The 27304-nt window shown below is 46.7% G+C and overlaps 1 protein-coding gene across 1 annotated transcript in view; it reads left to right on the forward strand.

The window, feature by feature from the left end:
- LOC135483942 (uncharacterized) overlaps positions 1–27304 on the forward strand; it is a 54679-nt gene that overhangs the window by 19430 nt on the left and 7945 nt on the right. The window contains exons 27-75 of the mRNA XM_064765017.1: positions 67–300; positions 546–733; positions 1035–1201; positions 1445–1689; positions 2032–2967; positions 3291–5304; positions 5472–5695; positions 5867–6509; positions 6787–7001; positions 7230–7463; positions 7653–7904; positions 8080–8214; positions 8375–8698; positions 8990–9268; positions 9505–9693; positions 9940–10155; positions 10324–10605; positions 10885–11124; positions 11380–11646; positions 11785–11964; positions 12125–12502; positions 12769–12978; positions 13189–13488; positions 13794–13949; positions 14069–14251; positions 14531–14902; positions 15119–15706; positions 15935–16456; positions 16777–17071; positions 17427–17602; positions 17725–17916; positions 18043–18264; positions 18634–18654; positions 19309–19562; positions 19686–19906; positions 20232–20455; positions 20722–21030; positions 21277–21712; positions 21914–22335; positions 22503–23514; positions 23624–23771; positions 24002–24131; positions 24474–24813; positions 24932–25080; positions 25404–25578; positions 25785–25843; positions 25975–26408; positions 26622–26793; positions 27120–27295. Of these exons, the coding sequence (XP_064621087.1) occupies positions 67–300; positions 546–733; positions 1035–1201; positions 1445–1689; positions 2032–2967; positions 3291–5304; positions 5472–5695; positions 5867–6509; positions 6787–7001; positions 7230–7463; positions 7653–7904; positions 8080–8214; positions 8375–8698; positions 8990–9268; positions 9505–9693; positions 9940–10155; positions 10324–10605; positions 10885–11124; positions 11380–11646; positions 11785–11964; positions 12125–12502; positions 12769–12978; positions 13189–13488; positions 13794–13949; positions 14069–14251; positions 14531–14902; positions 15119–15706; positions 15935–16456; positions 16777–17071; positions 17427–17602; positions 17725–17916; positions 18043–18264; positions 18634–18654; positions 19309–19562; positions 19686–19906; positions 20232–20455; positions 20722–21030; positions 21277–21712; positions 21914–22335; positions 22503–23514; positions 23624–23771; positions 24002–24131; positions 24474–24813; positions 24932–25080; positions 25404–25578; positions 25785–25843; positions 25975–26408; positions 26622–26793; positions 27120–27295 (15740 nt within the window). The remainder of the gene's footprint in view (positions 1–66; positions 301–545; positions 734–1034; positions 1202–1444; positions 1690–2031; positions 2968–3290; positions 5305–5471; positions 5696–5866; positions 6510–6786; positions 7002–7229; positions 7464–7652; positions 7905–8079; positions 8215–8374; positions 8699–8989; positions 9269–9504; positions 9694–9939; positions 10156–10323; positions 10606–10884; positions 11125–11379; positions 11647–11784; positions 11965–12124; positions 12503–12768; positions 12979–13188; positions 13489–13793; positions 13950–14068; positions 14252–14530; positions 14903–15118; positions 15707–15934; positions 16457–16776; positions 17072–17426; positions 17603–17724; positions 17917–18042; positions 18265–18633; positions 18655–19308; positions 19563–19685; positions 19907–20231; positions 20456–20721; positions 21031–21276; positions 21713–21913; positions 22336–22502; positions 23515–23623; positions 23772–24001; positions 24132–24473; positions 24814–24931; positions 25081–25403; positions 25579–25784; positions 25844–25974; positions 26409–26621; positions 26794–27119; positions 27296–27304) is intronic.

Consider the following 27304-nt stretch of genomic DNA (forward strand, 5'->3'; position numbering starts at 1 on the left):
CAAGTCCAAATATTTTTTTCACTTTTCTTTTTTCTGCTTTAAATAAGTTTCACTTCTTTATTGCAGGATACTTCTGTGACCAGATTGGCCTTAGTAACGTCACCGGCAGGTGTGCGGCTGGTTACTATTGTACCGGTGGTGCAACCCGTGCTGACCCGCAGAATGACGGCACCGGTAGTGTGTGCCCTCGTGGAAGTTACTGTCCTGCCGGGACTGCTGTACCCAGCCCATGTCCTCCTGGCTACTTCTCCAATGCGACCCGTAATACAAAGTTCGACGATTGTCAGCCTTGCACAGCAGGTCAGTTTCTTCTTCCTTGGCAACTTTCTCCAGAGTCAGTCTTGGCAAAATCCAGAATTTTGTAAAGCAGTTGATAATTTCACTACTGGTGTACACTCAATAATCTAGGAAAGGGGCTCAGTAATCTAGCTTTTTATTCGTTGTGCTTAAAGAGGAATAAGCACCACACAGGCGGAATTGGCAGAATTTGAGCTCCATCCTCACTAAAGATTAGATTCTCTTCATATTCCTTCCTCATCCCACAGGATACTACTGCCAAGATTTTGGTCTTGCGGCACCTAATGGTCTTTGTGACGGCGGGTACTACTGCCCAAGTGGACAGAACACCAGCAGCCCCATCAGTAGGCAGTGTACTCCCGGTCACTTCTGCCCAGCAGGGAGCGTGGCCGAGCAGGCTTGCATAGCTGGAACATTCCAGGATGAATTCGCCAAGGTAATATGAATCTCGCAATTTTTTTTGTTTGAAAAGGTTTCTGCCAACTTTGGGCAGTTCATTGAGTTGAAGATCTTATCTCTCTTTTGTATAAGCTAGTGAATAGAAATTTGACCTGTTAAACAAGAACATTTCTCAAAAGCTGGCTCTATTAACCTGAATATGTGCAGGGAGTCTCGACTGGTGAATTTAGCTCATCTTTGTAGAAAGCTTTGGAAATGCTAATCAAATGACATAGTTCAAAGACATATACATGTGTCTTTATTTGTTTTTTCAAACGTTTTCCGTTTCTGATTTGCAGGACTTGTGCAAAGTGTGCCCACCAGGTTTCTACTGTGATGCCACATTACAGAATGACACGCTGTGTTCTCACGGTGTCCATAACCCTGAACCCTGCCCTGTAGGTCACTATTGTCTCAATGGTACAAGATTTGCAACTGAATACAAGTGTCCTGTTGGAACCTTTAAGTGAGTACCCATAGCAGATTCTCCCCGTGGCAAAAATGTATAAAATCAAGGAGAGACTTGACAGATTTATGATAGTTTCTTACTGAAAGTACATTGCCTTCATTGATGCTTTTGCTAAAGGGCTCGTAAACTATTAAATTTATTTCCGACACTGGACATGTGCTCTCATCATGATTCAATTTTTTTTGATAATAGAGGTCAATGTTGGTTCGAGTCTTCACCAGTATGTCTTTACGTTTCCAGCAACGTCACCCATCTCCAGAGACTCTCCGACTGTACTCCTTGCACCGGTGGCATGTACTGTGGCAGCGAAGGTCTCAGTGGCCCTACCAGTGTCTGTGCCGGTGGCTATTACTGCACCAGTGGTGCGTCTGTCGATAGCCCAACTGACAACACCACAGGTGCCATCTGTCCAGCAGGAACATACTGTCCACCTGGATCGTCAAGTCCAAAGAATTGTCCTCCTGGAACTTTCAATGCTGCCGAAGGTGAGTTCAACTTGGGTTGTGAATTCGACTTGTTTTCCAAGGTTCAACTTGAGATTAGGATTTGGATCAGGTTCAGACACTTTTTGTCTTGTTGTGACTGAACATCATACAAAGATGCTATTCCTTAATGCTACCAAAGGCGCATTGGGTGGCATCTTCATTTTGGTGCAGATTCCTGTGCAAGACTCAAGTGGAATGGGGAGATGCCTTTGGGCTCCCAGTTGGCTTCTGCTGGTGATATCTGAGTGGTGAAGTTGATGGAAACTTTCTTGTTGATTTTGTAGCTGGTTATTTGTTGATCTGTTTTTAGTTGCTGATATCTTTTTTGTTGGTTTCTTCTAGGTGTTATCAACATGGGTAACTGCAGTCCTTGCAGTCCAGGAATGTACTGTCCAGGATATGGTAACACTGCCCCACAAGGCAACTGTACTGCTGGATACTACTGTAGCACCAGTGCTACTGTGGCCGCACCTGTTGATGGCAGCAGTGGGGATCAATGTCCGATCGGCCACTATTGCCCTTCAGGGACTGGCCAACCGATCCTATGTCCGCCTGGAACCTTCACCGACACGTTGCAGAATTCTCAATGTCTTACCTGCACTGCTGGACATTACTGCACGAATGGATCACACCCGCAAGACTGTCCTGCAGGATTCTACTGCCCAGCTGGTACAGGTTACGTCTGGCAGTCTTGTCCTGCTGGCACGTACAGTTCCCTTACAGGTTTGGCTAATGAGACACAATGTACGACCTGCCCAGGCGGGAGCTATTGTAGCGAGACAAACGCAACTTCTGTCACTGGACCATGCTCACCCGGATATTACTGTTCCAGTGGATCCAATATGGCGGCACCCTCAGGTGGCAACACTGGTGATGCGGGAATCTGCCCTGTCGGCCATTATTGCGAATCAGGCACTGATGTCCCAACACCATGCCCAGCCGGAACCTTCAACAATGCAACTATGGCAAAATCACTAAGCGGCTGCACAAGCTGCTTACCTGGGTACTACTGTAATCAAGCTGGACTCGAATTCCCGGTTGGTTTTTGCGAACCTGGATTCTATTGCCTTGGTGGATCCATCTCGTCTCGGCCTCCGAATACAACAAGCACTGGAGGCCCATGTCCTGCGGGCTCGTACTGCCCAGAAGGGTCCTCCAGGGATATCTACTGCCCCTCTGGGACCTACAGCCCAGCTCAGATGAGCTCAAACTGCACGGATTGCCCGGCTGGTTATTACTGCAAAGGTGGAACTGTCACATTTATAGAATGTCCAAAAGGTGAGTTCAGTCAAGATTCAAAGAAAATTCACAGATTTTGTATCCGGTAATGCATGCGGATGAACAATCATAACTTTGTTACAGCTTGGTTACCTTGGACTTATCAATTCACAAGCATAACCAGGTACAAAAGAGGAGATTTTGTTCTGATTCCTGCAGACTGTGGTGTTGATTCTAAGTCCTCAAAGGAGAAATTGTACCTATCTTTGACTCTAAATGACTACCGTCCAAGTCCATGCTGGGTGAATGTGCATCAAACTCGGTTTGAATGATAAAAACGTGTGTTCTGGTGGACCAGTTATGCATGATCCTCTTCCTTTCAGGTCACTATTGTCCTGCCAAGACCGAGTTTGCCATCCAGTATCCTTGCAGCAATGGAACGTTCAACAACAAGACTGCAGCAGAAGATGAGAGCGCCTGTCAGCAATGCTTGCCTGGTAACTACTGCCCCACGGTTGGTCTTGCTGAACCTGCTGGTCTATGTGCAGCGGGCTGGTACTGTACTCTGGGATCATGGTCTGATCAGCCTACGATAACAGGAAACGCTACGGACGGGTGTGCTTGCCCACTTCTGAATATGGGAGGCATGTGTAAAGCTGGAACGTACTGTCCCTCTGGTGCATCTGCTCCAATACCATGTGATCCAGGCTCCTACTGCCAAACGGATGAATTAGCAACCGTCACTGGTGACTGCCAGGCTGGCTACTATTGTAATGGAAGCACTATTCTCCCCAACCCAGTCAGCGATTTGACTGGTGATGTTTGTCCGAAAGGTCACTATTGCCCCCAAGCAAGTGCATCACCAATTGCTTGCCAGCCTGGTGAATTCTCCAACAGATTTGCCAACCAGAATAAGAGTAACTGCTTGCCGTGTACAGCCGGGAAATACTGCTCAGGATATGGCCGTGCTCTCCCTGATTCAGATTGTGATGTTGGCTGGTATTGTCCAGAAGGAATGACTGTCCCACAGCCACCAGGCAAGCAATGTTACGCAGGCCACCAGTGTCCAACAGGTAGCCCAGTTCAAACACCATGTGAAGCAGGATACTACCAACCTCTTCCAGAGCGTGGGGTATGTCTGGTATGTCCAGCTGGCCTGTACTGCGATCGAAATGAGGCTATTTTGGAGCTGCAGAGTGGAACGAACGCAACCTCGCATGGCGTTGTGACACCTAAGGATTGTCCTGCTGGTTTTTACTGTCCAAACGGAACGGAAACCGCTCGTCAGAATCCATGTCCTGTCGGTACCTACAGCAACACGACAAAACTTGAAAGTGAAGCTGAGTGTCGTCTTTGCCCTGCAGGATGGTATTGTGAGGCCGAGAACATCACGGAACCTACTGGTGAATGTACGGCTGGATACTACTGTGTGTTGGGTGCAAAGACGCCCACACCTTCCTTGTCTGCCAGAGGGGGACCATGCGCTCAGGGTACATACTGCCCACAGGGATCTTACTGGCCAAACCTCTGTCCAAAGGGAACGTACGGCAATAACGCCAACTTAGCTGCACTTACGGATTGCACTGTGTGTCCACCAGGAGAATATTGTGCCTCGCCTGGATTGACGGCACCAAATGGATCATGTGAGGCTGGCTTCTATTGTATCAACGGCTCCCACAGTGTCGCCCCGGTGGGCCAGTCTTACGGTGATGAGTGTCCTGTTGGCCATTACTGCCCAGAACACAGCACAACACCACTAGCTTGTCCTTCAGGAACATACCAGCCAAACACAAGGATGACCAACACGTCTGCTTGCCTGTCATGTGACCCTGGCAAGTTCTGTAATGCGTCTGCTTTGGCAAACTACACTGGTGATTGTGATCCTGGCTACTACTGTATTGGAGGCGCTTCAAGTTCTGCTCCTGTTGATGGTACGACTGGCAACATCTGTCCGAAGGGATCTTACTGTCCCCAGGGATCAACAACCCATTATTTCTGCCCGAACACGACATTCACCGACTACCAAGGTGCTGCAGTATGCCAGGACTGCCCCGCTGGATATTATTGTAACTTCCGTGACAAGGCAAAGATCTGTCTCCCAGGCTACTACTGTCCATTCAAGATTGGACTCCAGCAATGTCCAGCCGGTACCTACAACCCATTGACTGGGTTACAGAATCTGACCCAGTGTACACAATGTGATGGTGGAGAATACTGCCCTTACCCAGCCATGAATGAGACCCAGGGGCAGTGCTCAGCTGGTTATTACTGCAAGACGGGTGTCAACATGGCTGAACCAAACGGCACCAATACAGGTGATGGAGATATCTGTCCTCTTGGCCACTATTGTCCCATAGGAACTGTCAGTCCTCTACCTTGTGCTGCTGGAACTTACAGGTTAGTCATTTGAAACTTTAACTGCCAAATTTTCGCAAATTGTGAAAATATTTTCTGAATCAAATTTCGATGTAGCTGGAAGAAATTCCTGGTAATGTACTGTTTTGCCTTGCGGGAGAGTGGATGAATGTGCCAGGTGGTTTCCATCTCTGCTCTTGTGATTTCAGTGACCGTGTCGGCCAGTCTGTGTGCCATGGATGCCCTGCTGGCTATTATTGCCTACAGAACTCGACTGAACATGCTAGTCAAGTGTGTCCATCCGGCTATTACTGCCCCAGTGGTACCACGAGTCCCTACCAGTTCCCCTGTCCCAAGGGGAGCTACAACCCGGTGAATGGAAGCAATGCGCCAGAAGACTGCCTCTCGTGTCCTCCTGGAGAGTACTGCGAATGTGAGTACTTAACTTCGCCTCAAATGATATCTTCTTCTGAGCTCTCTCATACAGGAATGATGGAGAAATTGACATGAAATATGTGATCTTCAGTGTTGAATGTGCCTGTGGATCAAGTTAGACCTGCACTGAAGCTACAAAAACTTGACTGAAATATTATTATTCTTTCAGATGATGGCATGAGTATGACAAGTGGCAATTGCAATGCTGGTTGGTACTGCACTGGTGGATCCTGGATGGCTGAGCCGCTTCATGAAGGCAACTCAACAAACCTGTCTGAATGTACCTGCCCACTTGCCAACTACACTGGTGGGAAATGCTGGCCTGGTTACTACTGTCCAAGCGGCAGTGCCTACCCTGTCCCCTGCAGCCAAGGACAGTATTGTATGGGCTATGGTAGGGCTACGCCAAATGGTCCTTGCAATGCTGGATACTACTGTGATGTCAATGCATCTCGACCTGATCCGCCACACCGAGAGTGTCCTGCTGGATATTACTGCCCAGAGGGATCTGCAACGCCATCTGCTTGCCCTGCTGGTTCCATGTCTGATACAATCAAGAACACCAACCTGACTGACTGTATTCCTTGCACCGCTGGGTACTATTGCAGTGGTCCCGCAGATACGAATGTCACCGGACCCTGTGCCCCTGGATACTACTGCCCAGCTGGTCAGGTCACTCCAACACCAAGTGCTTACAACTGTACTATCGGCCATTACTGTCCGGGAGAGACTGGATTACCACTTGCATGCCTTGCTGGAACTTATCAAGATGAGATACTGCAAAGTGACTGCAAGGGCTGTCCACAGGGAAGGTGAGTTGGAATGCCTGATTAGGACAACATCCTCAACTGTGGTTGGTGGTATATAGCAGTTAGCCTTAAGGGTCAAAATAAGAGATAACATTTGACCAAGTTGAGTTCAAACATCTCTTGTATTCTATAGCTCTCCAGTGGGGTGTCCCCTAATCATCAGTTGTCCTTACTGACTTCGTTGTCTTGCCATTTTGATCAGGCCCGTGCTGTAAGTTAATTGTTAATAGACCTTTCCGTCATACACTCTTGTTTGATGATGTACTGTTTATCCTTCCAGATACTGTGACCCAAGTGAGGCGGCTGCATTCTATGGTGTACCAAGCCACGGCGTAGTGAACCCCGCCAGCTGCCCGGCTGGCTATTACTGTCCCTTCAACACATCCAGTGCCCACGAGTCGCCATGCCCTGCAGGGACATTCAGCAACCAGACCAACTTGTACCAAGACAAGCAGTGCACACCATGTACTGGTGGTTATTACTGTGGCTCTCTTGGTAAGATTTCTCTCTCTTATTGAACAAATACCTGATTGTTTGACTAGTGTGCCCTCACAAGAAATGATGGTTACAACTTCAAGGCTGTCAACATTAAGAGGCTGGAGAGAAGCCCAAGTAGCCATATTCCAAATGAGAACTGGTAACTGCCACCTCGACAAATGCTTGAGAAGATGGGTCTTTGTGACTGATATCTGTAAATGTGAAGTTATTTATTGTTGTTTACAGGTCAGACTGAGCCTACCGGTCTGTGTGATGCCGGCTACGTCTGCTTCGTAAAGTGCAGCTCTGCCCGTCCTATTGATGGTATCTATGGTTACGAGTGTCTCCCAGGTTACTACTGCCCCGAGGGGTCAGACCAGGGCACCAAGTGTCCCCAAGGAACCTTCAGCAATCAAACTGGATTACATAATGTGACTGAGTGTGAGGCATGCTCGCCTGGCAAGTACTGTCTCACAGAAGGTAAGATTATATTTCTTGGTATCATCTATCTAACATTGCAGGGTCGCCCCAATGGTTTGCAATACTGCAGGACACAATGAGCATGAGAATCATCTATTTGAGCTTTGAACCCTGTACATGTTCTTCCTTCACAAAACTTACCTGATATAGATTGTGCTGACCTGTTTTAAATGTGATCTTTCGTTTCAGGTCTCACCACACCAACCAACTCCTGCATTGGAGGCTACTACTGCAGCTCTGGAGCAATCCTACCCAATCCCATCAGCCAGAGTTATGGTGATGTGTGTCCTGCTGGCCGCTATTGTCCGGTTGGAACTGGTACCCCTATTCCTTGCCCAATTGGGACGTACCTGCCTGACACTGGAAAGGAGTCTTTAGCTGATTGTATTAACTGCCCGGGAGGGAAATATTGCGATGTGGAAGGACTCACAAACTACACTGGTAAGTAAGGCTGGTTTTCCAGATAATCCAACTTTCTTGGTGGCTTCCTAGAAGTTTATGCATGTATCATTGTGATATGGAAGGACTCACTAATTCTACTGGTACTAAATGGCTCTTTATCAATGGATTGTTCATAATGTCCTGCAGGTTTGATGAATATTTTCTATTTTTACAGGTGACTGTGATGCTGGCTTCTATTGCACATCTCGTGCCAACACTAGCTCACCAATGGATGGATCAACCGGAGATGAATGTCCGATTGGCAACTACTGTCCAGTCGGCTCACCGGCTCCTGTACCTTGTAGCCCAGGTCAGTGTTATCTGCCATTACTAGCATGACTTGACTAATTGCCACCTTTTCTGTTGCTTGCGCCTCATGTTACACATAAATCAATTAGTATTACCTTAGTCATTATCGTTTCCTATGATAATGCTCCACCATGCTTAATTCATTCAATTGTTTCCTGCAGGATACTACATGAACCGTACCCAGGCGGCTCTCTGCGATGTCTGCCCATCACGCCACTTCTGCGTTTCGGGCAACACAGCTGACCCTTGCCCTCTTGGTCGATACTGTCCAGGCAATAATGGCTACAGTCAAGAACTGTGCCCACGTGGCACCTATGGGCCTGTCCAGTATTTGAAATCATCATCAGAGTGCACACAGTGTGATGGCGGGTACTACTGTGCTGTAGCAGGAGCTGATAACGTCACTGGACCATGCGCACCTGGCTACTATTGTCAATACGGTGTGGACACTGCTGCGCCCAGCAACAATAATACTGGATATGGCGGTAAGGAAAACACATGTGTCCATTATCTTCTATTTCAATACCACCAAACCTTTGTTACAGCATCACCTCGAGCGTTTAAATGCTGTAAAAGAGAGCCAAATCAATAGAGAAATTGATCTTCAACTCTGGATTTGAATAGTCTAGATATGGTCCAAAGTAAAAAATGACTTTTCCAGAACGCTTTCATGAGAATATCTTTGCTATTAACGACTTTCATTCACTTTTATTTGGTTCGTGGAAAGATTGCCATGATGAGCCTAATTTTGACCATTTCTAAAAACTTTTTTTCAGATGGTTGTCCTCTTGGCCACTACTGTCCCGAGGGAACATCTGACCCCATTGGCTGTGCCCCTGGAACCTACGCTGCCATGACCCACCAGGCAGCATGCACTCAGTGCCCTGCAGGATACTACTGTGTTGCCAACTCGACCACGTACACTGACAAGCCATGCCCGACAGGCTCTTACTGCCCATTGGGTACTGGCTACTCCACACAGTTTGAATGTCCTCCAGGAACGTATAATAATGAGACAACAGCAAGCTCGGAATATGACTGTCTTCCATGTCCTGGTAAGTCCGACTCACCTCCTTTGATTCTCACTCTCTTTACAAGATATGAATACACTCAGTACTAATAAGATTTGCTGAGCTATAACATCTTATCAGTAAAAGTCTCTGTCTTTGAAGTCTGTTAGGTTGTATTCCGTGCATAATCAACTATTCGGGCCACAATTACTCAATTTGAGTAGTAATTGGCTACAATTGAGCTATAAGAAGCTAATAGCTTTACCCCTCATCATTTCCAGCTGGTAAATACTGTGAAGGAAGTGGACTGGCTGTCCCTACTGGCGACTGTGACCAGGGCTGGTACTGTACCCGTGGAGCCTACCAGAGCAAGCCTCTGCCGTACACTAACTCCAGCACCTTCTACAGTGTCACCACAGGGAGCTGCCCCATTTATGCCATGAATTTCACTGGAGATGTCTGCCCAGAAGGTATGCCTTATGTTGTTTGTTTACTGTAAGATAATCTACTCTAACGTTTGTAAGTTACATGTAGGATGTCCCTTTGATTTGAGATGAAGGTGGCCTTTGATATTGTCAGCTACATAAAAGAGAGTTTAAACTAAATTGAGCTTGATTGGAGCTACATTTAGTTCAGTGTGCTCCTGGCTGAGGTGTCCTCCCTGTAGGTTTTACTGTAAATATTTTGTGTTACCTATTGTAACTCTCTTATTTCAGGCTACTATTGTCCTGTCGGTTCTGATGCACCCAAGCCGTGCCCACCTGGCCAATACTGCCAAGGTGTGGCGAACCCCACCCCTGATGGTGATTGCCTGGCTGGGTTCTTCTGCAATGGTACAGCGATGACCAGCAATCCGGTGCAATGTTCGCCCGGCTACTACTGCCCTCTTGGAACACCTGTAGAGGAGCCATGCATACCTGGGACATTCTCTAGTAAGTAAAGTTACCTTAGACCTAATACAGCAGTATCATTGAATAGCTTTCTCACTCAGTTTAGCAACAACTTTCCACAGAGTGAATGTGATTGCTCCTTATAGGTCCTGTTGACTGAAAAGTTTAATTGTTTCAATTTTTTTATTTGTTTCTTCTTATTACCTTCAGATCGGTCTGGCAACCAAAACCTTACCGATTGCGAGCCATGCACAGCCGGGTCTTACTGTGAGAGTTACGGCCTCGCCCAGCCCACTGGTCTGTGCACCGCTGGATATTACTGCCCTGCTGGTCAGGCCTCTGCCCAACCAACCACCTATGCTTGTTCTCCTGGTCATTTCTGTCCAGCTGGCAGCCACAACCAGACTGGATGTCCCTCGGGAACATACCAAGCTCATTGGAAACAGTACTCGTGTGTTGACTGTCCCAAGGGATTCTATTGCAAGGCACTTGGTAAGTAGGAAATTGAATAGATTTACGCTTATTTATTGCACTTTTTATGGTATCTTGAACCTTCCTCAGTGGGCTTAAAAAATCCACAAAGCTCAAAATTGGAATTTGAGCAAAATTTTTCTTTTCACTGGACAGTAGGACATGTATGACCTTCTCCTCTAAAGCAAGAGTTTACTTCTTTGCTCTTGCTTGTAGTTACGATATGATTATAACCTCACTTCTATACCTGCATGCTGCTGGTCACAAACTTGTTTTGAAAATGACCAAATTCTGTTTCAGGTGATTATGAAGACCTCGATGCCTCGAATGTCACTCTGAGCGGCAACTTCACTGGGCGCTTCAGGAGCTACCGAGGTGTTTCCGTGCCTACCGAGTGCCCTGCAGGATCCTACTGCCCTCTTGGTAGTGAGTGGGGCCAGCAATATCTCTGCCCCGAGGGGACGTACAGCAATGTGACTGGGCTGCACCAGGAGAAGCAGTGCACACCTTGTGACCCTGGCTACTACTGCCTTGGACAAGGTATAGACATTCTTTCTCTCAGGACCCACTATGATAGGTTATTCATACTATTGTCGTCATGTCAGTTTCAAATACTTCATCGAGTAGCAACTTGTCTGTTCTGCTGCCTACTTGATATTCAGTAGTTCTCCTTTTTTATTGATTCTGGGCTGAAGAATGAAGGAATAGATTATCGCAGGGCCTGAAAGGACAAATTGCTTCAACAACTTTGCAGTCTTGGGTGTCAGTTCATTGAGGCCACAATCTTCATTTCAGGCAACACTGCCCCGACGGCCCAGTGCTCCCCTGGCTACTACTGTACCATCCATGCCAGCAGCTCCACACCGACGGACAGCATTTTTGGCGACATCTGCCCAGCTGGCAAATACTGCGTGCTTGGCAGTATCACAGGTGTAGGCTGTCCAAAGGGAACGTTTAGTAACCGGACTGGATTAACCAGTAGCACTGAGTGTGACGACTGTACCCCAGGATTCCACTGCTCACAGACTGGCTTGACGGCGGTGTCAGATACTTGCTGGGCTGGTAAGTATTCAAAATTCTTCAAACTTATAGTTTGGTTCAAGATGTTGAGAAACGCTGCAAATCGCTCTCATTTTAAAAGTATCACGTCAGGAAGCTTGTATGAATATCTACAATAACAAGTTGTCTTATTTCTTTCAGGTTTCTACTGTAGTGGACGTTCCCCTGAAGCTGCTCCCATTGCCCAATCATATGGCGGCGTATGTCTACCAGGTCACTACTGTCCTAATGGAACTGACATCTCTAAGCCATGTCCCCCTGGTACCTTCCAGGATAAGGATGGCATGGGTAGCATCGATGACTGCTTGTCATGTAGCCCAGGTAAGACATGCGTATGTTTAGAGCACTTTTTTTTTCTTCATTAGGACAGGTCACCAAAGTTCAGATCTCTCTTGTGGCCATTTATTGAAATGAAAAGAAATTCTCCATTGGCATTTGACTTTACTCCACTGATCTAAACTCATCCATTGACATACTTCAGGGAAATTCTGTGGACACTTCGGCAGAACCAACGTGACAGGCCCGTGCCAGGAAGGCTATTTCTGTACGCTCGCTGCCAATACCAGTGCACCCACAGATGGAACCACTGGTGATATCTGTCCCACTGGGCACTACTGCCCTGAAGGCTCATCTGCCCCGATGCGCTGTGGAAACGGTACCTTCATGAACCACACTGGGGCATCGGCATGTTACGTCTGCCCTGCTGGCTATTATTGCGTGAACTGGGACCGAGCAGACGATTGCAAGGAAGGGTATTATTGTCCAGAAGGAACTGGTGCTGATCTGCAGCCTTGTCCAACTGGAACGTTTGGGAACAATACAAACTTGGTGAAAGAGGCTGACTGCACTCAGTGTACAGGTAATTATTAACAGCTTTCATCCATATCAGGGAGATCAGTGGTATAGTGGTAAAAGTTCTGGTCTCATAGCCAGGAATGTGTAGCTGCGTGCCCAGTAGAATCTCAGCGGTTTATTCTGTGTGCTGTTGAGCAAGACACAAACACTACCTTCCTCCTCAAAGAAAAACGAAGCTACTGATTTGCAAGCAGGGATCAAGCTTGGTTAATTGCATAGTTGTTGTTCCGAGTCTAATCAATTCTTATCTTTTGATGTCTGTATTTTCAGGTGGTCAGTATTGTGGTACTCCAGGATCGCCTAGCCCTGATGGTGATTGTCAGCCAGGTTACTACTGCGAGTACGGCGTTGATACAGTGACTCCGACAGATAGCTCCCCTCACAAAGGCGTGGGTGCCGAATGTCCACCTGGATCATATTGTCCTAAAGGATCAGCTACACCAACGGTCTGCCCACCTGGGTCTTACAACTCTGAGAAAGGTATGTGCAGCTCTATTGATACTGTCTTCCCCTACTTAATATCTTCAACTTACTTGGACTTATTGTGGTCAAATTCTTATTCCGTGTTGGTGGAATGTTTGGCAGTCGTGTCTAGGAAGTATATTATCTTAATGGGCTTCTTTTATGGTCCGAGTCAGAAGAATCTTTCCTGTCTCGCTTGTCTGACTTCTGTTATGCTCTGTATTCCAGGCAAGCCCTCATGTCAAGTGTGCCCCGAAGGTTACTACTGTATCTCCAACACCAGTGACCCTTACCAGGACCCATGTCCAACAGGCCACTACTGCCCCACTGGAACCGAATATGGTGTTCAACACAAGTGTTCATCAGGAACGTACAACCCCCACACTCACATGTCCAACGCCACTGCTTGTCTGCTGTGTCCGCCTGGTCAGTATTGCCCAGGACAGGGACTCACTGACCCAGCTGGCAACTGTAGTGAAGGATGGTTCTGTACTGGAGGTGCCAGTTCAGACAAACCTATTGTTCTGGGTAAGTATTGTTCATATTAGATCCTCTAGTGTTCAATCCATTTAATCCGTTTCAGGTAAGTTCAGGTCTTGGATACTGGAATCTGCTGTGAACAAGTTGCTCAGACAGCCGGCTAGAAGTTATGAGGTCCCTTGCTCAAACCCTACAGTCATCGTGAGACTCTTGGAAGGTCCCTTGGTCTAAGTTGCCTTACTCGACCCAGGTGTATGGTTGGTACCAGTCAGAAATGCTGAGGTTGCAGCACTGATCGAGCAACTCAGCTGAGTTCATCTAAACTCAGATGATAGACAACCTCTCTCTTTCAGGTAACTTTACATCCATTGATGTGTGTACTTGCCTGGCTTACAACTATACTGGAGGAAAGTGCCAACCAGGCACCTACTGCCCCAGTGGATCTGCTGCCCCGGTCTCCTGCACTGGCGGATATTATTGTGATGACTACGAACTTGCTGCCCCAAAAGGTAAGTAATGAGACCTGGCTCTAGACTGGACTGACATGTATGGATACTGACATGTATCTATTTGTTCATTTAGCCCAATTCATCATCCACATAATACTCTATCTGAATCTCTTTTTCAGCCGAATGTCAACCAGGATTCTACTGCCCTGGAGGAAACGTTCGCCCAGACCCACCGGCATTCCTCTGCCTGGCTGGCCATTTCTGTCTCCAGGGATCTGCCACCCCCACGCCATGTCCCAACGAAACCTTCTCAAACGAAACTGGTAATACTGAAGAGGCCAACTGTAAAGCATGTACTCCAGGTAAGAATGGGTCTGATCGTTCCTCCACTTCCAATCCCATGTTATGTGGTATTCCAATTTTCATGGATTGAGAAAATGTAGATTGCCAATGCCCAGGCCTTGTACTACAACTCCCACGTTGTCTAAATGATGATGAGTACGACTGTTGAATTCCAATGATAATAGTGTTGACGGCATTTTGGTCCTACTGTTTCTTTGTCAACGCTACTTGCTTCAGATTGTGGTATTTGTATCATAAAAGTGGACAAAGTATTCACTTGACTTTCATCCATTCTGTAGGTTATTCATGTGAAGGCGTTGGCTTGATTGCGGAGACCGGACCCTGCGACCCAGGATTCTATTGCCCAGGTGGCCAGGCTACAAGTTCACCCATAGACTACACATGCCCACAAGGTCACAAGTGTCCCACCGGCAGTGCAACACCAGTCAGGTGTGAGAGAGGTTCTTACCAAGCTGTCCCTGGTCAACCGAGCTGCGATGCATGCCCGACTGGCAAATATTGCGATCCCTATGAACTCGGCAATGTCACTGGTGTGATTTCACCATCACCATGTCCAGCTGGGTTCTACTGTCCACTGGCGACCAGGTTCTCTACCCAGAATCCTTGTGAACCGGGAACGTTCAGCAACCAGACACAGCTGACCCAGCAGAGTAAGTATGAAGACATTTCTCTTTGTGAACTTGTCTGAAACTTTACAACCTCCAAAGGGCTTGGTGGCCATAGAAAGGACCTCCTCATTCCAGTCCACTTTTTCAACTACATTTAGGTTATGCAAGGTCATTCAGCAACATTCTCATTTCCATCCTATTTTACACTCTAGTTGAGCATGTGCAAGGTTGAATACCAAATATTGGCTCTTCTTTCAGGTGAATGTTATGACTGTACACCTGGATACTTCTGCGGCTTCCCTGGTAAGACCGAGCCAACCGGTCCGTGTCTTCCTGGATACTATTGCGCAGGTCGCGCAAACAACTCTGCACCCACAGATGGTGTCACTGGAGACATCTGCCCGCTCGGCTCATACTGTCCCTTGGGTTCAGCGATTGGTACGCACTGTCCAGCAACGCGGTATGGCAACACTACCGGTCTTACCCAGGCTACGGAATGTCCGTTATGTGACCCGGGATGGTATTGTCCGTCCCCAGGATTGATTCAACCATTTGGGTATTGCGAACAAGGACACTACTGTGAACTCGGTGCAAATACTTCCAACCCGACTAATGAGACGTACGGATATCTATGTCCTGTTGGTCACTACTGCCCCACTGGTACACCAACCCCAATGCCATGTGATAAAGGTTACTACCAACCAGGCCTTGGCAAGAGGATTGAAAAGGATTGTATTCAGTGTACGCCTGGATACTACTGTCTCGAGACTGGCCAGTCTGCTGTGAAGGGACAATGTCTGCCGGGATACTATTGTACCAGAGGTGCTGAAGTGGCCAACCCAAATGGTGAGTATCGACGTTTTAGTTGCTGTTCATACTAGCTTTGGGAGGTGGCTTGATTGGGAATATTTCTGCTCATCTATAATTGGCTGAAGCTAGCCCATTGGCTTTCATTTGAACAGATAGCAGACATCTTTTAACATAGTCTCTACTTTCAACCTGAATGCTGAATCTTCAGTAATCTTGATCAATCGTTCTGACTTGAACTAAAAGCTTGTCTTATTTCACTTTCAGATGGCTTTACTGGTGACATCTGCCCAATTGGCAACTACTGCCCAGAAGGCAGCATCGCTCCCATCAAGTGTGCAAACGCCACATACATGAACCACACAGGTGCGGACGTCTGCTACGACTGCCCGGCAGGCTACTACTGTACTACCGGTGACCGGGCCGATCCCTGTCCACAAGGGTACTACTGTCCATACCAGACTGGTGTGGGGATTATCCCTTGTCCTGTTGGAACGTTCGGAGCCTCTCCCATGTTGTCTGCGGAAGCTGACTGCAGCCCATGTCGTGGAGGAACGTATTGTGATATCGCTGGTTTGGATGCACCGGCTGGAATGTGTAGCCCTGGGTTCTACTGTACGTCAGGTGTGAACATTTCCAACCCTGAGACAGGCGTTCCACACACTGGTATTGGCAACAAGTGTCCTGCTGGTTCAGAATGCCCAGCCAACTCCTCATACCCAACACCGTGTCTAGCAGGCACCTACACCCCCATGGCAGGATATCCAACATGCCTGGCATGTCCACCTGGTAAGTTGTTGTCAGAGTCAGTTCCACTTCTTATCAGTTGGCTTAATGGCTGTAGAGTATATCTCTAAGGTTTTTAGCACAGTGTCGTATAGGCACAGTGACTCTGTCTTTTGGGTGTTTGAGGCACTCGGATTCAGAGAATAACATTTTAAGTATCATCCAATGACAAGTCTCAAATGTTCCTTCCTCGAAATCCATGCAAGTTTGTACAAAGTGTCAAACCTCCCCTGGGTTTGGACCTGCCCTGTTGGGTGGCCGACCAGTAATGTTGCCTACTGGCAGTGGACCATGTTTGAATCTCTCTCTTTGATTTGTTCCAGGTTATTACTGCATGAATGAGACCGTCATTCCGACCATCTGCCCTGTCGGTCACTACTGTCCCCAGGGAACCGAGTTTGACATCCAGAACCCTTGTGCCGAGGGCACGTTCAACAACGACACTGGGGCGTGGAATGCCACAAGCTGTGAGTCATGCACCCCAGGTTACTTCTGCCAGGGTACAGGTCTGTCGCAGCCAACCGGACTTTGTGACGAAGGATTCTACTGTAGTGGAGGTTCATTCAATATCCGGCCATTCGCTGTTGGAAGCCTCACAACTATCAATGGAACAGGAGCGTAAGTGTTCTTTTTTTCCATTCTGTCATACAGTGGAACCCCGGTAACACGACCACTCATGGGCCTGAGGTTGAAATTTTTTGGACTCCGAAATTTTTTCTCAATTTCAAAATTCTGAAGAATTTTCAAAGCCAACATTTTTTTTGGGCTGATGCTGTTTCTTCATTTGAGCAGAAAAAAACCCAGTGAAAAAAATATTTGGACTTGAAAAAATTTTTTATCTGTAGCATGAAAAATTTGCCGCAATCAATTTCCAGGCCCAAGCAGTGTTGTATTTTTTTCTTGCATCATCAAAAAACATCTTAAACTTTTGATGGGATTTACGTGTAATCATTGACATCCCCTCTCGTTTCAGTGAGCTGACTTCCAACGATACTTGCCACCCAACCTGGGACTGTGTGTGTCCAAGCTTCACCATGACTACCGGTGGCCTCTGCGCCCCAGGATACTACTGCCCTCAAGGCTCAGCTAAACCATCTCATTGTCCTGGAGGCATGTACTGTGAGAGGCCTGGCCTGCCACTACCGACTGGTGAGTTGTTAATGCAGTTTCTTGTTGGTATCAGTCATGGTCCTGTCTTGGCATATTCGGCCTCTTTGTCTCCCTTTAAAGATGTAAGTGTATCAAGAGGATGTTCTCTTCTATATTTACAGGTAATTGCAGTGCTGGATTCTACTGCAATCTGACAAGCACTGTACCTAACCAGTACGTCTGCCCTCAGGGACACTACTGCCCTGTGGCCACGGCCGTACCAGAGCCTTGCCCAGAGGGGACGTACTCCAACACCACACACAATGATGGCCCTGAAGACTGTGTTGCCTGCCCTGGAGGACAGTACTGCCAAGGTGAGTTGACTACAAGTCATCATCATTTTGTGATGAAACCTGACTCAAAATTTCGCTCTTTTGTCTAGCTTTACTGACAAATGTAATACTTTCAGTCATTCTCTAATATTCCCTTCTCAATTACAGGAAATGGTAATGTCCTACCCACAGGCTACTGCAGTCCTGGCTACTACTGCCCCGGAGGCCAGAATTCCTCGAGTCCGGGAGACCTGCTCTGCTGGAAGGGACACTTCTGTTCCCTCGGTACCACAACACCGTATCTGTGCGATAACGGCACATACCAACAGAGCCTGGGACGAGACACTTGTGACGTCTGTCCGGAGGGGTATTATTGCCATGCTACATCAGGTAAGACCATTGAATACCTACCTGAATTATGTTCATGTATGTTTTGTTTTAAGAAAATAATCTTAAAAGTGTGTTCATATGTGCAGATTACCCCCCTAACAACATTTCTGAAGTTATTGAAGAGTTTTGATCCTCATTCTTGCCTCAGACATCCAATGTTTTGTCACTGATGTAACTTCCTTTTTGACAATGAATGACATCATGATTGATTTGATAATTTAACCTTTGTAATTTACTAAATTCATTGTTAAGCAATTAACAAAACTGTAAACTCTCTTCCAATTAGTTTGTTTGGATAACCGTATTCCTAAAACCTTTTGTCATAACCACTATCATTGTTTGATGTTTGTTGATATTTCTCAACTACAGGCAATACCACATATTGGAAAGGTAACCATTACACTTATATGCACTTGTATTATAGGGTCATCTTTACTGCACATATTTTGCACATATCAGCGGCTTCACACAATATTTGCTTGCATGGAACACATAGCTAGGTGCTTTTTACATGAAATGTAGTATTTTGGTTTGGACAGGTTGCATGGCTCGTTAATATGTGGTGGTATTTTCCTCTACAATATTGAATCGCAATTGCTTATAGTTTATATGCCATTGGTATCGAGGTGGTAGCCAAAACTGTCAGCGAGCTTGCCTCGTATGGTGGTAGGAAGCGTTCCCCCATTCACTTGATGAGGACAACGAGGAAGAACATCCTTGGTGAACCTTGACATCGACTGCATGGTTCTAAACTTTGTTTTCCATCCACATACTGCAGTAAAATGTTCGTGCCTAGTTATAGCCTCTGGGTAAAAGTTTGTGATTTCACTCAGTTGAAGGGGTCAAGTTGTTTGCATATAAAGTCATGGACCTGACCCTATGTTAAGAAGTGGGTCGAGAAATGCTTGTATTGTAAGTAATTATGCTTGTATTGTAAGTAATTATGCTTGTATTGTAACATCTTATCCATCTTGAGTTATCAATTGTCAATAACAGAACAGAATGTTTTGTACAAATAATCTGATTCCATACGCTACATTTCAGGTCATCCTGTGGTCAATCCAAGCCCCTGCCCAACAGGCCATTACTGCCCAACTGGAACTGCCTTGGATACCTCCTTCCCCTGCCCAGTGGGCACATATGGTCCCGATGAGAAGTACACCAACCTCGACAACTGTACGACATGTACAGCAGGCATGTACTGCGAGGCGGATGGCTTGAGTAGTCCCACTGGTAACTGCTGGGCTGGATACTTCTGTACTGGAGGAGCAGAGTCGCCAACACCTATCAACCACAATGTGAGCACCAAATTTCCGCAAATCTGTCAAAAACATCAGGTTGATAAGCCATTTTGGTCAGTGTATAAATCTAGGCTCATGGAAACCGGCCGTCCGCTTCATTCTCTATTGCTTGTCTTTCAGGTTGACTTGAATAACAACTTGACCTTCACTGGCAATGACATCTGTCCTGTTGGGTACTATTGCCCCAACGGTACAGCGTATCCATTCCCATGCCCACGCGGCACATTCTCGAAGGTACCACAGATCATGAGCCCAGAAGGATGCGAGGAATGTCCACCAGGGAGATACTGCAATGCAAGCGCATTCATCAAGGTCACAACTGCACCTATCTGTGCACCTGGGTAAGTTTTGTTTGAGTGCTTGTGTCAGTGGCGAACACCTCAGTCAAGGTCAGATTTGATTGTCATACTAAAACTGTTTGTCATGGTGAATATTGGGAAATGTTTTGCCTTGTTTTCCACAGGGATGACCCTTTCCAGGCGGAGTATGTCATCAACTCTAGTCAGTACCAGAGAATCCTGGGATCTTATTTGGTCTTGCCTGCTTGGTGTGGCTACCAAGATTTGAATCTCTCATCAGTTAATTGGCACTTCAGAAATCTTCATCAGCTTCAAAACTTCTGCAAAATCAATTGTACATGTTTATGATAATTTCCATGCATTTCAGATACATCTGCACTGGTGGCAGTACCACACCGATGCCAACAGACCCTGCTACTGAAGGTTACATGTGTCCACCCGGGCACTATTGCCCAGCAGGTGCCTTGGTCGAGCTGGGTTGTCCTATCGGTACCTACCAGTCCAATCGCGGCCAGGCCAACTGTACCATCTGCCCGGCTAGTAGCATGTGTCATGAGATGAACATGACTGCCCCTGTGCCCTGCAAGACAGGTAAGTTCTTGATCGTACTATACCTTTTTTTTGCAAAAGTGAGATTGCTTTGTTGATTTCTCTGTCTGTAAGACTTCAATTAGGCCTATACAATGAAATTTCCTTGTAAAGGTCTTTGGTTACTGATATGTAATGGTATGGACTCCAGTTTTGACTGTCTGGTATATGACTTCAGAAAAACATGGATATGACTGAAACACATCAAGTGACCAAAATCCTCTTGAACTCTCAGGGAAAGTGTGCAATTTATGTTTTCATATTTGTAGGTCACTATTGTCCAATGGGAGTAATGCCACAACCCTGCCCACCAGGAACATTCAACAACCAAACCGGTCTCAGCCTGGAGAGTGAATGTAGCGACTGCAGCGTGGGAATGTACTGTGAAGGCTACGGTAATGTCGTACCAAGTGGTCTGTGTGAGCCTGGATTCTATTGCCAGGGTGGCGCCACTGGCCGCGTTCCAAATGCGACGTCTGCTTACCCGCAGAATGGTGAATGTCCTGCTGGTCGATACTGCCCAGAGGGAACTGCCTCACCACAGAAGTGTCCAACTGGAACTCTAAGGAATGTCACGGGTATGTATTAGCCATCTTTCCTCACTTCGGTGATATTTGTCTTGTTATACTTTAACTTGAAGGGTACATGAATTGGATATTGTACTCTGGATAACATGACTCAAAGTCTTTCGAGACCATCAAGGCAGTATAGTAGGGTGCAAATGTTCACACAACTGACCTTGAAGAGTTATATCTTTATCACTTATTTGATGGTCGTGGAAACATGAAATTCACTTTCAAATCATCATTTTTTTTTACCAATAGGTGGCGCTGCTGTGGAAGACTGCCGTCCTTGTACTGCTGGTTACTACTGCGAGAAACCTGGGCTGACTGAGCCAACAGCTCAGTGTTATGCTGGTTACTACTGCCCAGCTAATGATTCTACGAGCGTGCCAACACCTGCGGCTTACATCTGTCCATCGGGTCACTACTGCCCTGTGGGATCTGCTGTCCCACTTGGCTGTCCAGCCGGTGAAAGTCAACCTAACCAAGGCCAGGCGGCGTGTGATAAGTGTCCCGCTGGGTATTACTGCATCAGTCCATTGGTACCTGACCCGCAGCCGTGCCCACCGTACAGCTATTGCCCTGAGGCAACAAAATACCCGTTTGCTTGTCCAAATGGAACCTATACCCTGGATAACTCGACCAAGTTGAAGGACCCATCAGAATGTCTGTCTTGTCCCGCTGGAAGATATTGCATGTGAGCAGAAAAAGTTTTTTCGAATTCAGAATTTTTTCATTTCAACAATTTTAGAGATTGTTTATCAGTTAGTCTGAAATTGATATCCTTGTAAGATACAAACTTACCCCTTGACTGCACCAGCAACCAATTGAACAACTGTAAACAGCACAAAAGCTGTCAAACTTGCCACTAGATAGTCATATCCTGTTTCCTTTTCAGTGCTGGTGAGATTGTTGGCAACTGTTCAGCTGGTTTCTATTGTATGGCTGGTTCCGATGAGTACACGCCTACTGGAGTACCACCAAACATCAGCTCGCCATGCTATGCCCAAGAAGAATGTGCTGGTCTCTGCCCAACTGGTCATTACTGCCCAGAGGGCACAGAACTACCTGCCGCCTGTCCAAACAACACGATACGCGAAATACCTGGAGCAGCCCAAGTTTCTGACTGTTCACCATGTCCGGCTGGTTTCCTCTGCCTCGCTGGTGACCCAGTAAAGCATCCTTGTCCTGTTGGCCACTACTGCCTCCAGGGTGTAGCGCCAGAGGAGTGTCCAAGACTCTACTACAGAGATATAGAGGGAGCTGCTAATGTTAGTGACTGCTTCCCATGTCCTGCTGGATTCTGGTGCAACTTCACTGGTATGTATCATAATCGGTTTCATTTGACATTTCTCCTTCTTAGAAAGTTAAATCCTTCTTATGTAGAAATTGAAGTGATGTTCAAAATGGGCATACCCGGCATTCACTCACGCAAAAGTCTCAGAAACTCAAATATTATTGTAATCAATCTCCCCTTTGTCTTTCAGGCATGAGTGTGTACAACAACAGTGATTGTCCGGTTGGCCACTATTGCCCCGAGGCAAGCGAACCAAGCTGGTGTCCTGCTGGACGCATGCGTCCGATGCCAGGAGCTGGTGCACCAACAGAATGTGAACTCTGCCGCCCAGGGTACTACTGTCCAAATGATACAGCAAACACCATGGGTATACCATGTAATGAAACGTTCGAATGCCCAACAGGAGCTGCTCTGCCGGTAGATTGCAGACTGTCCCATTATTGCCCTGGAATCACCGGAATGCCACCGATCTGTCCTGATGGGTACTATTGCCCCAACGCTACAGAGACGCCCATAATCTGCCCCTACCCGACCTATTGTCCTGTAGGAAGTGATGCAAAGCAGATTTGTCCCTTGGGCTATGAAGCTTTGAATCATGCGGGACTTCGATACCAGAAGTCCCAGTCGTGCCGCATCTGTCCAGCAGGAACGTATGGAAATCACACCGATCGTTTGTTCTGCGAGAAGTGTCCAGAGGGTTATTACTGCCCAGAGGGGACGTCTGATTACACCATCTACCCTTGCCCCATTGGGTACTATTGCCCGCTCATGACAGCCGAACCGTTACCCTGCCCTATGGGAACGTATGGAAACGTTGCTCTTGCGGTTACATTCTCTCAGTGCTCTTCCTGTCCGACGGACACCTACAACAACTTGATTGGTCAGTCCGCTTGTAGGCCATGTGGTAGCTCTGCTAGTGCTGCAACTGGAAGCCCCACCTGTACTTGTATTGGAAAGTTCCGAAGCTTCCAGCCGTCTGACGGATCATGTGAGTGCGAGTCAGGGTACATATTCTACAATGCTGTAGATGAGCTTGCCCAGGAGGGTAATGGAGCCGAAGACTGTCAGCCTATTGTGGATAATCGATGTGCCACGGATCAAGTCCGCTCGGCCAGTACCAGGACCTGCGTGGACGCGACCGCATATGACTGTACCACAGCATGTAATGGTGGTACGGGAAGCTTTGATGTGGAGTTTGGAAAGTAAGTAGAATTAGTTATTCATCAGTGTGTGGTTCCGAGTAAAGTCATTTTAGATGAGCAATCAAGGTTGTGTAGCATGATTGAAAATCTCTTCTCCATTTCCCTTCAGGTGTCTGTGTGATGTCGTAACGGACCCCCTTGAAATCTGCGATGCCAACTGTCAGACTACTGCTCCCACCGTCACAACATCAGTACTCTCTGATGGAACCGTCGCTATCACAATAACAGACCCAGCGACTGGTAATGTCACTACCCAGGTGTGTACAAGTGTGTTCAGAGACAACTTAAACCTTAAAAAGTTAAAAACTTAAAAAGTAATACAGCAAATAAGTTGCTCCTTCAAAGGCATACGTCATACGTCATTTTGATAATCACTGTTTGAAGAATCATTCCATAGTGATAACTCGTTAAAATCTGAACCCTTTAGCTGAAACTGGTCACATTTTTCGTTCATTTGTTTATTTTTGTGTACATTGTGTTGTTTCAGACTTTGACTGATGTCTATGGGCCATCTGAGTTCACCAGTGGCACTAAGACAACGCAGGTGATCAACTACAGAAGCACCGGAGCTGCCTCCCCAATCTACACAGATACGTCAGAAGCTGAAAGCTTGTTCAGTAAGTCACAGAGGTGATAGGCTGCCCTCAATCATTGTATGAGTGTGGAGCTTACCCAGTTGATTCTTCATGTGCATCTGCTTGTTGTCTGTATGGAGTGATCATGTTGATAATGAGAGCATTGTTCTGTGTTAAAACACTTGGCTTGAAATCCTGGGTAAACCTGTTCCCAACGGGGGTTTTGCGGGGGGAGCATGTCCACTGGTGTTGGTTTCTCCTCCATCGTAAATGGAATGTAGATAAGATGTCACCCACTGTTGATTAGTATTGCACATGTGCAGAATATGACCAAAGTTGTGCTTTGCTCTCAATGAAATGTTTCACCTTTTAAAACCCTTTCAGCTCCTCTAAATGGCGTTGCTAGACGTCGTCGTAAGAGGTCAACGACCCGTCAACTTTTCGCCGTCACCACGCCGTCGGAGATATCCAACCCCGTCCTCTGCCTCGAGCTCGAAGAAGTCGTCATCTTCAATATTGAGATAAATGATGTCAACCGGTCATTGAGTAACTACCCTGTTTATGTGAAGGACCATCTGTACAACACTAACCCCACTTTCGACTACGGACCATTCACACAACTAGCGTACTACGTCACGCAGACCAACGTCACCCTCAGTTCTTTCGCTCATACTTTCGATGAAGCTGGCACATTCGTATTCAGCGATGCACAGAATTCAGATTGGTAAGTCTAATCTTGTTTAGATGAATTGAGATGATTTGGGCAAGTCTTGAAGTTCACCCAGCCTTGGTAGATGTGTTGAAAAAGTGATGTATTGAAATGATCTCTCCTTTAACTTCAGGGAACAAATCATTGTTGTTCGCCCCTCTGGATCTACTTGTCCATCTGGCACCTTGCGAGTGAGTGCACTCTCCGTCAACTCCCTGGTAAACAGCGGAGTCCAGAAACAGTCCGTGGCAAATGAGGAGCCTGATTGGGGATTGATCATTGGTAAGGAAGGTGGAGGTGTTGTCTTGTAATTTCAGAGTTCCTCCGTGAATTTGCTTGTACTGCTCAGGAGCAGAGTAAAGAAACTTAGATATCAGCATATACTCAAACAAGTGATGTTTATATCTCGTGTGCTCACTTGTAATCAGTTTAAATGTGGTATGATGAACTCCTGACAACATTATTTCAAGTTCTGTGAGAATAAGTGTTGAATCCTGATCCCTTTGAAAGTGACAACTCGGGAGTCGATTGCCTGGCTGGTGGGAGGGGTTGACCTTGATCGCTTGATTTATGCAAATACAACTGAATTGATTTCCTCTCTCTAGGTTTGATTGCATTCTTCGGTGCCGTTGTTCTCATGCTTGTGGTGGCGGTGATTGTATGGCGGCCACAAGACGCTGGTATCTATCCCATGAAGCACTGGAAGCCGAGATATAGGAGTCTTGGAGCCCCGCCACACGTCCCCTCATATCTGCTGCATGACAAGGATGCCTGGACAAAGTACGTATTTGGCAGAAATGTTCAGACTTTTGGAGATTCTATCTTACATGTGTGCTTTTAACACCTAAAGCAAAGCAATTTCCCGACCTCTGCACTCTTTGCTCAGGTTTGCCATTAGGAGAGGGGTAAGGGTGATCTGGGGGTTGAGACAAAGTATAGTTCGTATATTTATGGCAGTAAATGATATATCTATTGTTATCTTTCAGCGACAAGTCCCTCCTTGGACCCAGGGTTGGTGGCGATGGTGCTGAAAAAGAGGCTGTCGGTAGGTACCATACATTTTATGTTAATTAAGGAGTCGGCATGGATTTTCCCTTCAGTGTGTATGTTCTTCTCCTGTGTCAACTACCATTCTGAAAGTCTTCATTATATTCAACTTTTAACCTTTTTTTTCAGTGTGGAAGGGTGAAAATGAACTTGAAGAGTTCAATGTCCGCGTTTTCTACGATAAGCTTGAAGACCAGAATCTCCACCTTGCGTCACAGTTGGCAAAACATCAAGAAGATCTCCGTGGGTTCTATGAACGCATCAGCGGCCAAAACGACGATCTGAAACGCATGTTACAGAATCTTGACGTATCGCAACTAGAGGAGGCAGAGCGTCAGCGAAGTTCAGCTGAGGGACCAAGTGGTGCTATCACCAACATTAGCCCGACCAATATCAACAGACAATATAAATTCACCAACGCTACTGGACGCGAGGCTGAACTGATGTCAGCTCTACAACTGTTGGTTGATAAGCTGAACACGGGTAACATTCCTGTCAGCCCAGAGATGCTCGAGAAGGCTCGCACTGGTGGCACTGCAACAGCAGTGTCTGCTGATGCTGGGGTGAGTGAAGAATGATATCTTTGTTTGAGAGACGTGCGATGGACTGTACCTCCAGTCAAAGGCAGAGTCACCAGACCAATAAACCCAATCAGCTCCTACTGTAGTGGAGCACAAGAATACTCATCCCTCCTGGAGAATAACACCCCCAACATGTTGACTCTTCATTGGTCTGTCACATAAATTCTGTGCTAATTCACACCATTTGTTCGCCAGGTTCACAAGCGCTCGGACATCCTCCGTAAACAGAACACCGAGAAGATGCAGCTCGAGCGTGAGTTGCAGGATGAGGAGGCGACACAGCTGGGAAGGGTGATTGATGAGCAGGAGAGAAAGGCCAGCGAGAAGAGGAAGAAGTTGGCCGACAGTCTCGCTGACAAACTCCAAGGTGAGAAAGTTTGCATTTAAACTCTTCAAAACTTCAGACTGTTGCTGGGATGCCTCTTGGATGTGCAACTCTGGACAGTTCCAGTTTTATTCTGGCAAATACAAAAGTTGAATTCTTCCATTGTTAGTCTTCTTTATGGCTGCCAGTTGCGTTACGAGAGGCTACATTTTATGGTATAGGTAGTCCATATGGGTTGGATTCTAGGCAAGAGTTATGGGTAGAGCTTATGACGCGATCAACAAATACATTAGATTGAGCTGCTCTCAACTTCAATAATGCTCCAACTACATCTTTTTGACTCCCATGACCTTTGTTTCGTTCTCCAGGAGATTTGAGCGAGGCTGAGGTTGCTGCCATCTTGGCCAACCACGAGAAGGACCTTGAGAGAATCAACAGTCAGATGGACAAAGACAAGCAGGCACAACTTGCTGAGGTCCGGAGGAAGCTGGCGGAGCGCCGCAGGATGAAAGAGGCAAGACTACGTGAGAAGCAGGAGCAAGAGGTGGGTCTT

This window comes from Lineus longissimus, chromosome 2 (assembly GCF_910592395.1).
Source record: "Lineus longissimus chromosome 2, tnLinLong1.2, whole genome shotgun sequence".
Lineage (NCBI taxonomy): Eukaryota > Metazoa > Nemertea > Pilidiophora > Heteronemertea > Lineidae > Lineus > Lineus longissimus.